Source organism: Peromyscus maniculatus, chromosome 2 (assembly GCF_049852395.1).
Source record: "Peromyscus maniculatus bairdii isolate BWxNUB_F1_BW_parent chromosome 2, HU_Pman_BW_mat_3.1, whole genome shotgun sequence".
Classification (NCBI taxonomy): Eukaryota; Metazoa; Chordata; class Mammalia; order Rodentia; family Cricetidae; genus Peromyscus; species Peromyscus maniculatus.
This window is the reverse complement of record NC_134853.1, coordinates 73,042,439-73,057,442: the sequence shown is the minus strand read 5'-3', so window position 1 is coordinate 73,057,442 and position 15,004 is coordinate 73,042,439. Positions and strand designations below refer to the sequence as shown.

General features: G+C 43.8%; 1 protein-coding gene across 1 annotated transcript; it reads right to left on the bottom strand.

Annotated features, from left to right (window-relative positions):
• Positions 1–4,629: 4,629 nt before the first annotated feature.
• On the bottom strand, positions 4,630–14,968 carry Cavin4 (caveolae associated protein 4). The gene is made up of 2 exons (XM_006973669.4): positions 13,208–14,968; positions 4,630–6,739 (listed from the first exon to the last, which is right to left on the bottom strand). The coding sequence occupies exons 1-2, from the start codon at positions 13,613–13,615 to the stop codon at positions 6,059–6,061; spliced, it is 1,089 nt and encodes a 362-aa protein (XP_006973731.2). The 5' UTR covers positions 13,616–14,968; the 3' UTR covers positions 4,630–6,058.
• Positions 14,969–15,004: the final 36 nt, after the last annotated feature.

The window sequence follows — 15,004 nt, the reverse complement described above, 5'->3', positions numbered from 1 at the left end:
GGATGTATGTGTGTATATAACTGCATTCCCGCTGCCCAAGAATTCAAGAGGAGGGTGCCAGGTTCCCTGAAACTGAACTCACAGGTGGTTGTGAGCCACTACAATGGGTGCTAGAAACTGAACTCAGGCCCTCTGGAAGACAGCAAGCTGGGCCATCTCTCTACATCCCATATGTTCATGTCTATGTACGAGCGAGTGCAGAGGCGTGTGTGTGTGTGTGTGTGTGTGTGTGTGTGTGTGTGTGTGTGTGCCATGGCATCCGTGTGGCGGTCAGAGGCCACCACCAGAGTTCTCACCTTCCACCTTGCTGAGGCAGGTCTCTGTTTCTGCTGCTGCTGCATTGTGAACTCCAGACTTGTTGGCCCATGGCTATTGGGCAATTCTCCTGTCTCTGCCTCCCAGATTCCCACAGGAGTGCTGGTGTTCCTGATGCACACCACCACACCTGCCCTGTGTGTAGGGTGCAGAGCTCTAACTCAGGTCACTAAGCAGGTGCAGCAAGTGTTTTTACCCAGAGATATCTTCTGGCCCCAGATGATTTTTTTTTTTTTTTGTTAATATAGGAGAGTAACCTTGGGTAATTTACTCTTAAAAACAGATTTTTCTGAATTACTGGGTTTTTATGTTAAAAAAAAAAAAGATGAATTTCAAGTAGAGAGTATTCTGGTGCATTTTCCTCATGAATTTACAATCTGTGGTTTTATGTGGGTATTTCTTATTAAAGAAGATTTAGTCCTATATTTTGACAGTTGACAAGAGCATCAATGCTCCCTTGAAAACCTTCCCCTTCACTTTGAACTGGAACCAAGAATATGCCATGCTAATTCCATTAATCTATTTCTTCTCCTTATGGAAATATTTCAAATAAATGTAGCTACTTCAAAAGTGCTAACACAAAGTAGCCACCCATTTTAATGCATTTTATTTTACCCTAAAATGATGTTATCTATATAACCACGACTTGACAATTCAAAGCTTGCTCTGATGAAAGGTCTAATGGGATCTTAATAAATGATGATTATTGGCCCACAAGATCACTAGGAATTTGGCTGTTTTATACTATGGCACAGTGTGCAAACCAGCCAAGAGTAACACCTTTGTGAACCCAGGAAGCCCTATCTGCTCTGACACTTATTGTCATATGCCAGGCTCCTCTTGAAGTTGAGTTTGGGAGAAGGAGCTGAGGAACCAGGGTCTGGACTCCTTGCCCTTGAACGTCATTGATTAATGACGTTCAAGAGTAACCAGACGATTTTCCCAGAAGAAGAGCTCAGTTTGGGATTCTGTCAGCTATGAAAACCCCTCCTTACAAACTGTCAGAATTTTCTTATGAAAACACCGCACTTCATCTATCTATATTTTAAGAAGTACATCAGACTGGGTCTTCAACTTGGTTGGAATAGCGCTTGCCGAGCATGTATGAGGGCCTAGATGGAAGCAGGAAGATCAAAGGTTCAAGGTCATTCTTGGCTACATACATAACAAGTCTGAGGCTAGTTTGGTATACATGAGATACTATCACTCTCCTAAAAAACGTGCACATCTTCAGTTCAGTGTGTCCAAAACAGGCCTCGGTAAGGAGTAACAGCCAAGCCCATTGTGTTACGTTAAAACCTATTTTTCTATGTGTGTGTCTTGCCTATGTGTTTGTCAAACATGTGCCTACACTCGGTGCCTACGGAGTTCAGAAGTGGGTACTGGATCTGGAGTTTGGGTTGGCTCTGAGCCACACTGTGGGTGCTGGGAACCAAACGCTGTAAGAGCAGCACAGCTCTTACCCACCGAGTCATCTCTCTAGCCCCACGGGCTACATTTTTAGCTCTGCATATTAGGACCCGAAAACAAAGCAGTCTGTACCTTCAAGCTGAACCCTACTTTCATATGTAGTGGATTCTATGCCCTAGTTCCAGCCTCCCCACCTCCTGGCAGGGCTGGGGTGAGCCTCAGATAGGAAGTTTTCCATTCCAGCCACTCTTAATGGATTTGAGTGCCAGACCTGTAGGTCTCACTGCCAACTGATAAAACGGAACGTCCTGCTCCAAATCTAGTTTTTGTTTGCTGCTGTCACACTAAAGCATGCTGTTTCCCAATGAGACACAAAGGCCTATCTCCTGTCATAGCCACACGCTACCTTTACCAAAAGAATTTGTCAGTGGCATGCCCGATATTTGGGAGATTTCCTGCACACATGCAAATGATGCAGCAAAGATCCCACTTTGGTCTCCAATTGGCTGCAAAAAGCTCATATGGCGTTTCCATCAGCGAGAACTTGGAAGGGGAAGAATACGTTGTACAAATGCATCTTAAAACCCTAATACATTCTGATGTATTATGCTTATTTAGATCCAAGGTGACAAGCACCAAAAGATCACGGTGAAATGAGGCGCTTGTGCAAACCAAGGCTGATCTGAACAACCACATGCCTGGGCACCTGGCCTTGGCCTATGTAGCAGGTTACAGCAGCTTTTATCGCAGTCTCAATGGAACAAAGCTCTGCTTTAGCTGGAACTGTCAGGTGTCAAACAATACACAAGGAGAAAGCCACCGCGTTAAGAATCAGGACACGAGAAGCAAGCAGAACTCTGGCCTCGAACAAAGAATAGAATGGAGAGCAGACGGTGGATTTCAGCCCTCAATGCTGTTCAACTTCTCAAGGGCATGGGTGTGCGGAAGGGAGGGCAGCATAGTGGAAAGGAAGGCCGGCAGCAGTGAGACTCACACAAGGCAGCGGCTCGTCTAGATCATCGCCGCCATCGTAGCCACCGCCGCCACCTTCAAAGGGGTCCCAAGAACGACTCAAAACTGAGCAGGAAGCTCCTTCGAGGCAGGCCTGGCATGGGCACGCCGGAGTGAAAGAACTGAAGATGAAAATACGATGACCCTTCCCCTTATCTGGGCATCAGAAACTACATTTTCTTACTAGAGTTCAAGACCAGAAGCCACGGAAAACCTGTCCCAGAATAAAAGTAAAAGGGGTCCAGGGATTCACTGAATCAAAACGCACTATTAGCATGGTTCTGAGGAAATCTGCATAACATGGCCCATGCCTGTCAGCAGATAAGAACCACAATGAGGAGCTGGAGATGGCTCAGCAGCTATGAGGACTTGCTCTGTGACTGTGAGTTCGAATCCCAGCACTCACAAAAGCAGCTCACCTGTAAAAGATGAGCAGAGAAAGGAAGGTCGCTGGAACTTGCTATCTTCTTGCCTAGATGAGGAAGTGGGAACACTACCTTCAGGGAGAGAGCCTGCCTCCAAAGAACAGGTGACTGTAGGACACCTGATGGCCTCTTCTGGCCTACACACACACACACACACACACACACACACACACACACACACACACACACACAGAATACACTCACACAGAGACATGAAGAAAGAAATCTTAAATTAAAAATAAAAATCACCATGACCACTAGACCTGTTCCAAAGCAACTCCTTTAATTCGTACAAAAGGCAAAGAATGAAGTCAAAATGGTTGTATTTTTACTTTGGCTTCTATTTTTCATTCATGAAAGCTTGCTTTGGGGGAACACACCCACTCTCGGCAAGCTGAATGCCCATGCATGCTAATATTCTTCCTCAGTGATTCCTCTAACCTGTAAGCAGGAGTCACACCACTACTCACTGGGGACCCCTGGATCACCACAGGCAGGAGACAGGCTTGCACTTCCCATCACCCCTGGAAGAGCCTCGAACACCAGCTCCCACACCCTGGCATCTGAGGCCGCTGTTCTGCTCTGTCTCATTAGGAGAAGGGTGGTAAGTCCTGCTAAGGGTTTGACTTGAATACATTATTTAAAGCCTGATACGTTTAACTCTGCATCACAGATGAGTAAATAACTCGGTGTTTCTGAAAAAACGTTTAAAATAATGAACACTGACTAGGAAACTCCTTATGTTAAATGAATGTGTGGATTTTGCAGTCCATTATCTTTGGATGTGGAATTTAGGAATGTCCTAAACATGGAAAGACATTGACCCTTTTTTATGACACGGAGGGAAAATCCTGGTAGCGAAAATGAAGCACAGGATTACAATGAGCCTCCAGCAACATGAAGCATTCAATGTTTCTGGTGTCACACAAACCCTAGCAAGATAAGATGACCAGCACTACAGGTGCAATGCTTTACAAGATGTCTGGATCTGAGTCAGTGAACAAAAGCCCCAGATTCTGCAGAAAAACATTTTAGCCCAACTGAAACAAACAACTGTAACTTCTCTATAATCCTCCTACCCTCGGTTTACTACATCACCCTTCATTTGCATATTGCTGTTTCCATTCATCGTTGGTTAAAAGATTTACAACCACAACACCAGCCTCGCATTGTAATAACATCATTTCACATCCAAATTTATTGTTGGGCGTCCAACCTCCTTCTAAGCTATTATAAAAATTTTTTGGGATTATTCTTTCAAAGTTTTATTCAGTGCTGCACATGCTTTAGTTTATAATATAAAAAGATACCACGATGCCTGGCAGTGGTGGCACAAGGACTCAGGAGGTGGAGGCAGGCAGGCAGATCTTTGAGTTTAAAGCCAGCCTGGTCTACAGAGTGAGTTCCAGGACAGCCAAGGCTATACAGCGAAACCCTGCCTCAAAAAAAAAGAAAAGAAAAGAAAAGAAAAGAAAAGAAAAGAAAAGAAAGAAAAAGAAATCCAGGCTCACTCAACTTCATTCGTGATCCTCCTGTCTCAGCCTTGTCAGTGCTGGGGCAGCAGGCACACACTCCCATGCCTGCGTATTTTTAACTGCTAGGTGATTATTCAACATTAAACTGAATGTGAGTAAAACACTTTATCAAAAATTCTACCATCTCTTCCATATCCAAAAACGATCCAAAGATTCCAGTGTGCCGGAAGTGCAGACTGTGATTTTCCCTCAGCAGCAGTATGTACTTCTTGACCTCACAGATCTAAATCTAAGAGCTAACTGGAATCTGATGTCCTCCAAAGTGGCACTGTTTGCCCTAAAGGGTTCACTCTGGAAAACAGGAGTATCGGGGGGTCATTTCTACACCCACATCAGGGCAGACCTTAAAAAAGCCACTTCACAGCCCAGCCCCAGACTTCCACCTCATGCTCTGCACACAAACCCACACTAGTCTACCCCACATCCAAATCTAAAGGCAATTAGAGACACATTTCCAAGGAGTATGTTTGGACCCAGCTAACAATCCAAGGTTGGTTTCAGCCTTTAAGAAAAAGCGCTTATCCAAGCATGTATTTTTCACTCTTCAGGCTATGAAAAGACTTGCAAAGCACATCTTCGGTTTCTGCTCAATTCAGGGCCCAGTGCCTGGTACCAAGGGCTTCTTCACAGATGTAATATTAAGTTCTGGTTTGGAAGCACCGGTGTGGTTTGTGCCTCTCCACTGGATTTGTGTCTTGTCCTCACACACTCTGTGACATCCCCTCAGATCTCAAGTCCTCTGAGAGGTGCAGGGCCAGCAAGCCCTCGCCATTTCTGTCATTGGAAATAGATGGCAACCGGCCGAGTCTCACCAGTAAGGAAGTTAGGATACCACAGCTAAATGCTCAAGCCCAAAACTTCATTTTTTTTCCCCCTCACAAAAGAGCTTCATAAGGGGTATGGCTACTGATTCACTAATGAATCTCCAGATGTGAACATCTGGATAACACAATACACTCATTAGCTACTCCCCTTTGAGACTGGACTTGTTAATCCTGACCCAAATCCTACAGTTTGCTGGTGAACCATGGGCATGGACTTGTCCCTCCTGTGTTACAGATGACCAAGCACCTAACTGACCTACGCCATACAACTACTTTCGAATTGGCCAAGAGCTGCCACAAAAAAAGCGTGACACTAGGAAAAAAAAAAAAAAAAGCTGTCAGTCATATATTCTCAGGGGAAACAGGATCCCCAAGGAACTTACAAGAAAGTTGTATACAATATTTCTATAATCTTTAGAATTTTAAAGGCAAGAAATGAAGCTTTTGTACCATTCGCCTTTCTATGGTGACTAAAAATGACTACACTACTCAAACTGTGACCACATGACGTGAGACTGACGCTCACACTTAGTTCCTCTCACGAGGACTGCTTTAAATCCAACAGGAGGGACTCATCGTCCTCCACTCTCACCTGAGGCTTAAAAGTCACCTTCAAAGGCTCGGGAGTCGGGGCGTCCCCTCCTTCTTGGGGAATGTACCCTACCTTGGCCACCTCCTTTTCTGTCTCACTGAACTCATCAGGATGGAACTCATGGATGGGCCCCAGAGCCAGGCTGCCTGCGATGATGTCCACGCCCATCCCTCTGTCTCCCTCCTGGCCCTCGGCCTTGGGATCCTTCGGTTTCCTAAGGCTGCGCATCTTAAAAGCTTCCTTTGAGGGGGCTGCATTTGAAATCGATTTCTTAAACCTCTCTCCGGACTGCCGGAGCCTTTCCCCCGACTGCCGGAGCCTCTCCCCGGACTGCCGGAGCCTCTCTCTCCTCTCAGGCGTGACTATTCTCGTTCTAATTCCACTCACTTTCTTGTCAAAATTCTGCCGTGTCTTCTGCATGTTTTCTTTGGAAAACGCCTTCTTGATATGATCAATGTGCTCCTTGCCTGACTTTCTAAACCTGGCAGATCTGCTTTCTTCAACGTAATATTCTTCATCCGACGAGAGCTCTATCGGGGGATCAAAGACTTCCTCCTCCTCCTCCTGGTTCTCGGGCAGGCTTCTGTCTTTAACAACAGACAGGGACGAGGGGCACCGAACATTCTCCTGCAGGACAGAAGAGCAAATCACGTGAGTGCTTCCTGCACGGGGGCGTCAGCTTTTACCTCGGGCCACACCTCACAACCCTCCTCCATGCTGTTTGTCCCCAAGCTGCATACATAGCACAGGCACCTTTAGTCAGAGGTGCAAACCTCCAGGCCCACCCACTGCGCTCTCCACTTGCGTTTCCTTCCCTCTCTCTCAGCAGCAGTGACCCCCTGGGTGCCACCCAAGGCAGAGACCTCAGAAACGTCACCCCCAGACACACCCTCACCCTCTTGTCCCATGGTCAAGAACTCGTCACCAAGTTCTATGAGTAACACTGCAAAATAATGTTTACTTCTCACTCCTCCACCCATGTCTTACTTCAGTCCCTCAAGACCCCAGGTCTGAACCTGGGCCATCAATCTCCCCCAATCCCTCTCCTTCCAGACCATTATCTGAGAAGTTCCTGAGAACTGTTTTTATAGCACGGTCTGATTATAGCCCACTGAAGACTTCTAAGAGCCCGTCAGTGCTCAAGGAGAGAACCCAAACCTTGCGGGATGCTTAGAAAGTTCCTGACCTGACCCTCCTCTTCCTCTTCTCCAGCTCAGAAATGCACACCATTCCTAAGATCCTCAAACACATACAATTTTGAACCCTCTACACAAGAGGAGTCCATCCTACACCACCCTGGACGTAAATCCCAGGGTAACTATGGATGTCGCCCAACGCATTTGCAGATAGCAATGTCATATCTCAGTGTCAAACAGACACTCACCCTCCACGCCTTCGTGTATGTGGCTGCTTCTGTCTCTCATACCTCTTCACCTTTTTCAGCTTTACAAATGATAGTGTTCCTCAAGAATCAATTCAAATGTCCCAACTACCCGCAAGGAGAGAGTTAAGAAGGCCAAGTCAAGAGAGGCCCCGTGGCCAATAGTGAGGACAGTAGTTACTACTCTGACAGGAAAACTTCTCAAGGTTTTAAGGACAGCAGAGGCAGGATTTGACCCATGCTGTACAAGGGTCACCCTGCTGAAAGTAAGCCACAAGGGCGAGACAAGCAAGAAGAATGGCAGGAAGAAACTACCAAGTCTAAGCAAAGGGAAGGTAGTCAGGGAGGGCCTTTGTGGGCAGGGGTGGGGGTGAGAAGTCTTCTGACTGCAGATGTACTCAGAAACCAGAGGACCTGTTGCTAGATCCACAGAGGGAGGGACCCACCATTAGCTGAGACAGGCACGGAAGCAAGAGGAGGAACCCGGAAGGGAAGGGTGAGGCACTGTCTTTGGAATGGGCACTGGGTATGCAGGCAGAGAGGCTGAGCAACTGGGATCCAGGAGGGAGGTGAGGGCCAGAAACGTGCGTTCAAGAACCATTAATCCAGCGATGAAATTGAGTCATGACACTCGCGCACTAGAGAGATCTCAGTTGGTGAAGTGTTTGCCACATGTGAGAACCTAAGTTCAACCCCCAAACTCCTTGTGAAAAAGCAAGACACAGAAGTGTTTGGGCTCAGGAGGTCAAAAGTACGCCAAGCAAACCTGATGGCCTGAGTTCAGATCCTTGTGGTGGTGTTGTGTTCCCCAAAATACTGTGCACCCTAATAAACTTACCTGGGGTCAGAGACAGAGCAGCCACAATATTAAACATAAAGGATAGGCAATGGTAGCACACGCCTTTAATCCTAGCATTCCAGAGGCAAAAATCCATGTGTTCAAGGATACAGCCAAGCATGGTGACTCATCATGCCTTTAATCTCAGAAAGCGAGCCTTTAATCCCAGGGAGTGATGGAAGAAAGGAAAGATCTATAAGGCGCGAAGACCAGAAAATAGAAGCATTTGGCTGGTTAAGCTTTTAGGTTTTGAGCAGCACAGTTCAGCTGAGAGCCATTCAGATATGAGGACACAGAGGCTTCCAGTCTAAGGAAATGAGATCAGCTGAGAAGTTGGCCAAGTGAGGTTAGCTGTGGCTTGTTCTGTCTCTGATCTTCCAGTATTCACCCCAATAACTGCCCTCAGGTTTGATTTTATTAATAAGAACTGTTAAGATTCCTGCTACAGATCCTATGGAAGGAGAAAATCAGTTCCCAAAAGTTGTCCTCTAGATTCCATACACATACTATAGCACACTTGTGCTCACACTTACACGCATATTACACACACACACACCCCAAAGTCAAAGTCAAGAAATCAGAAGAGATAACAGAAGACAGAGTGGTGTTTCATTCAAAACTCCTCAGAGACAAAGGGTACCCCGAAATTCAGAATTCAATTGACTTTTGAAAACCACGATAGATAATATACTATTCCTGGAATGACTTCAGGTCAAGCGAAGTCTCCTGCCAAATGAGTCATTTTAAAAGTTTTATTTTGCTGCCATGGTGGTAAATGACTATACCCCCAGTTCTCGGGAGGCTGAGGCAGGAGGATCACAAGTTCAATACCAGCCTGCACTATACAGTAAAACCCTGTTGGAAGGGAGGGAGGGAAGGAGGGAGGGAGGGAGGAAAGGAAGGAGTCTTTAGATTTTGAGTTTAGAATGTTTGGGGATTTTTGAACCTACACACGAGAAAGGAAAGAAAAAAGGGAAAACATCAGGCAGTGAAGAGGACAGAAAGCCAGGAGAGCAGGACCCCAGAGGCCGAGGGCAAAGCAGTTGAAGAGAAAAACCAACTCTGCCAAGCCTGTCGTAAGAGAACCAGCTAGACACAGGCCAGCACAGGCAGGGCGCAGGTGAAAGGAACCTGGAGTGCTATTTAGAGATCATTTCTAAAACACAGCAGACAACACTGTGGGAATTGAGATTGTTAAAAACTGGCCCATGAGTGACAATGTCTTTAAAAACAACAAACAAACACAAAACCAAAACGGTATTGATACTTGAGAACCAGGTTGATTCCATTCAACAAGCAGATTCAATAAATATACAAGGAGGATGTTTGCAAATATCCTAAAATATAACCAGCCTGATAGTCAGGAAGGCATCCTTAGAATCTTATTCCTTAATTGAAATTACATTTTTGGCTACAGGATCAGAGTGCCCATGAGCCTCCCTCTTCCCAACAAAAGAGGCAGAAGTGGGCGGGCGTCTCATAACTCTCCGATGAATCAATCAGTTAAAGGCAGTGAAGTTACTCCTCTCCCTTCCTGGCACCTGCTGTGGGGAGCAGCCTCAGCAACAGTGTGGGCTGAGCGAGCCTGAGAAGGTATAATTAGACAAGGGAAGAGCCAAAGGGTACTGCTTGGTAGGTAGAAATCCCCACAATCTTGCAGTGAAAGCACCAGACACGGGGAAACAGGAATCACACACCCTTCTCTTCAAACACAGCAGACAGTGCAAAAGCAGGCTTAAAAACAAAGGGGAACAGAGGCAAGACTAGAAAAAGACCTTGCCTCAAAAAATCCCCATGAGTTCTTGCTACTGTAGGTTAACGGCAAACACACTGTACTAATAATGGAAGGTTGTGGGGGAAATTATAGTTGACTTCAGAATACAATCACATTTGTATATGAAAATCCAGGTCAAATTAGCTTTTTGTTGTTTTTGAGACAGGGTCTCACATAGCTCAGGCATGCCTCAAACTCACTGTGTATTTGAAATCCCAATCCTCCTGCCTCTACCTCGCAAGTGCAAGGACTATATATAGGTGTGCACCACCACACCTAGTTTGAAGGATCATTTTTGTAACAGAATGAATACTGTGGGTCAGAGTAAAGTGGAACTGAATTAATATGAAAGTAACACAGATAGGGACATATTGGATGCACAGAGCTCTGGTACTTGTAATTAGAGGATGTTCAAAACTTCCTTTGGTAACCACGGACTTGTGCTTACCAAGTAACTGGAAATATGAGAAGATATGCTGTGGTCCATGCCATGCACAATGAGAGGGGTCAACAGGGTGAACACACATTCAAAGAGAAACGACCCGGGTAAGAATGTCACATGATATTTAAATGCCAACATCTAGAATTTGGCAAAAGCTTAGCCATATACAACTGCAGAAGATAGGATACCAATATTTTGTTTATCTGATACTGTTTTTATTTTTATCCCTTGTTACCAATAAAAAAAGATTATCAACAAAAGATATGCCTAGGGGAAGCTTAAGGAAAATCTCAAATGGAAATGAAGATACACTTTAGCTGACTAGCTTAAGTTTCAAAATAATTTTAGAAGGAAAAAATCTTCAAATAACTATGAGAATTGATTATAGCTAATTTTAACACCTAAAAATAGCCATGCAAATATCATAAATGTAAATTCTAACATATAACAAGTACATGAATCTGAGTCCTATGTCCATAATATTAGAATTCATGTTTTCCCTGTATGCTTATAAAAGATAGCAATTGTTTTTTTCTGACAAACTCTTGCATAATTTGAACAACCAAATTTCACAGATTCTTCAAGATATTCTATCTTAAAAGAAAAGAGGTTTGTCACTAACTGGGACCTCTCAGTTCCTTTATGGAACTATAGGATCCAAAGACAGAGAAAATACCAGTAAGTTACACTGAATAGAGACAAATAAAAAACAGCTTTTAAATGGAGTCAGAGAGAGAAGTATGTCAATAGACGGGACCAAGTGGAATTTTTTCTTGTAGCTTCTGTCCATCTTGTGAGAAACTGGTCCACTGCTTTGCTTTTGGTACCCAGACACGTGGGACTCCAAGTGTACTTCCTGACATAACACACGTGAGTGAAGGGTGAGCACCCAGGCTATGGCTAACACCCCTGCAAGGTGAATGGACTTATTCTGCAGTCCCATGTCCAGATCACCACTGTATGCATCTACAACTGAAGCCAGGCGACATTATTAAGCCCAGAGAGGCTTCCCAGAGCCTGGAAGGAGGATAGGAAAAGACACCAGTCCATTCTTCTTTGAAATAAATCCTCTCTCTTCTCCCTATTTTTCCTCAATAACCTGTGAACTCTTGGAAACAGATCCCAACCTAGCACTCTCCCTTCCCAGTGTAACTTGACCACTCAGCAGAGAGCTCCGGAGCACTGACTAACGCATGGAGAACGTGAAGGTTATGGGCCCTGGTGCTTCCCCTGACTGTGTCCTTTATTCTTCTGCGTTCTGTGCACACAGACTTCCACTTTTAAAAGCACAGAGTTGTGCATATGCACTAATGAACATTCCCACACATTAATGATCTCACGCTTAGAACAAATTCTCCGACATGAAATTTGGGGGCCAGGAGACTTGGGAATTTTTAAAGTTTCAATACACACTATCAAAAATGTCTTCCAAAATGTCGTGCCAGCTAATTCTCCCAATAACAGGACAGGGAAGGCTGTTCTCTAATGTTTGCACTCTGGATTTACAGTTCTGTAATGGCCACTGTTTAGATGGGTGAGAGAAGAGTTCTGTTCTCATTTACTTTGTAGTTCAAATTTTTTTCTCTCATCGTTATTCTTTTTTAATGTGGGAGAAAAGAGTTTAGCTTGTCCCTTTTGATTTGCAAGAATTTAAAAAATATACTGGAGACGTTATGTATTTGCCATGGGTATGTTTCAATTTTTAAAGTATTGAGCAGTTATAGGAACTTCGCAAAAAAAAATGCAACAATGCACATAATCACTCTATTAAATCAGCTAAGTAAAAAAGCTTTTCATTTGAGTAAGGAATTACCTGTGGGACTTCTATATCGGTATTACTGTAAGAATAGTATTTTAAAAATAAAACAAGCTAGAGTGGTGGCTCATGTCTGTAACCCAAGCACTTGGGAGGCTGAGGCAAGAGGACTGTCATAGTTTGAGGCCTGCCTAATGAGGATTAGGTCAGCATGGGCTACAGGCTGGACTGTCTCAAAAAATAGTACAAACTTTAAAAATAAATAAATGGCCTGATTTTTCATTCAGAAACAGGTAACTTTTCTTATTGTGACTAATGCAAAAATAAAATTCCAATGGGCAAATTATGTTCAGAGAAGTTTTTGGGTTTCTGGGCTCTCTACAATGAGAATAAAACCATGACTGTGTGGGTGCCGGTTCCTAATCTGTTTTCTTTTAGGGGGATGCTATGTATCAAACTCAAGCCTCAGCCATGTGGGTGAGTATTCTACTACTGAACTACATCCTCCACCCTTCCCAGTTCCTTCTTTTATGTAACAAAGACCGCTTTTAAACTTGAGATTTCTTAGGACCCTTTTAGTTCCAGCATTCTAAAGTCTACTGGGTCACTGTGCTTAATGGACTCAAATGCTGAAAAAAAAACTGACAGCATTAAGTTTCAAAGGCAAAAAAACAGCTTGAGCCACAAGCCAGAGTTCATATCACATGACCAGCAAGAAGCTCGGGACATGGATGACAGTGTCGGTTAGCCAGAAATGGCTTTCTCCTGACACAGCTCCTCAGCGAGCTCCAGTACGTACCATAGACCACGGCTGAGACGCGACTCTGGAAACCTCTGTGACTTGATGACAAAGGATGAGAGAGAGAGATTCTACTCACCAAGCTGAACACAAGTGCAAGCTTACCTGGAATATTACCACACGGAATTTGTTCTTCTTCATTATTTCTTCTTGCTTGGTTTCGACCTTGGTTACATGAACCCGCTGCTTCTCCACCCGGGCCTTCACATCTTTAATGTGAGCGCTGACTTTGCGGGTCTTCTCAAACAGCTTGTTCACGAGGTAGCCCGTGTTGCTGTGTGACTGTGAGAGCTTCAGCAGGTCGATCTGGACAGACTTGATAGCGTTCTCCATCTCCCTGTGTCTCTCCTCTATTCTCTTCTGGCTGGCCTGTACACTGTCCACGATGGTGGCCACCTTGTCCAGGACAGTCACAATTGTAAGAGCAGCATCCTGGTCTTCGTCTTCAGTCACACTTGACAATCGATTCTGGTGGGCTTTACCAGCATTTGAAGCAGACCCATTGTGTTCCATTTTACTTCGTTCTCGGCAAAAGATGTCCTATAGCAATCAATTCTACACTCGAAGCCAAAAGTCGGCTTGGTGGCAGGCAACGAAGCCGCTTTAAAGGGCTGAGAACCGCACCCTGGAGAGTGGTCAAGTATTTATAACGACAAATGCCCATCCGTGACTGCCCTGCAACATGAGCCCTTGCAAAAGCACCGGGGTCAGTTCCAAACATGCTTGCCGACTGACTAAGGGCCTCAAATAAGCCTGTGTGGGCGGAAACCCCTGAAGAAGTTCACTAGAGCCACGGTGCTACTCATACTAAGCCCACAAGCCAAGTAGCTCCAAACACTGAGCAAAGATTTTCTCTTTGGATCATTTCAAGCAATAGTTTGTATAAGCAAAGAGAAATTTTGAACTGCAATCTTCCCTTCCTGTTAATTTCACCTATTACAAGTACTAATAGACCAGTACCAAAGACTACAATAAATAAACACACAAAACAGACCATATAGTGAAAACATTATATTATAACATGCTTTTCCAAATCAAATTATTAAAATCAATATTTAAGTTTGAACATAGTCTTTAAATTCTACATGCATAATTTTGACTAGCTAAACTACACGTTAAACACTGATACATTCTACTCACATTTTAGACCTTTAAACACCAACAATCTATTAATAGAGCTACTACAGGACAAATTTGAGTTAGAGGTCTTAGGTCATTTTTAAGCTCACTTTCAGAGCACCAATCATTAACAATTATTTCTGCATTGTATTCACAAACACTGATACAATTTGTATATTCATATTAAAACAAATATCATGTTTAAAAATGAATGTATATTAAAGTAGTTTAACTGATATGTAGGTTTTATTCCAATCTGCTCATTAAACAGGCTATCTTGACAATATCTAAATCTATTTTCAATGATCTGTTCAATCATTAATTCTCAGATATCTTTTCAAATTATTAGAATTATATCTTCAAAGAGAGAAACTGTCAATTGCAGTCCGTACAGCTTATAAATATGTTACATCTAACACACACAGCTTTGCAGCTCATGCAGTAGGGGCAGTGTCTAAAAAAATCAGGTACTAAATCTCAAAAACATTTAAATAGCTATTTAAACACAGTGTCTTCTAGATTTCTTTTTGTAAGAAAAGTAATCTGTAAACATCTTTACTTTTAGTTCATGCTCTGCCATTTGCTGTGGTCATTGGGAAAGAAGTTTGACTTTATGGCCGCTGTGATGTGGGTCCATCCATCTCTGCAAAAATATTACATTCCATGGGTAAAGAACAATTCCTAGTATTACCATGTGGTACAAATTCATGAAATCAATTTCTGTATTTAAAAACATAAAACAGAGACTACTAAACAGTCCAAAAACTGCTGTAGCTAAATATT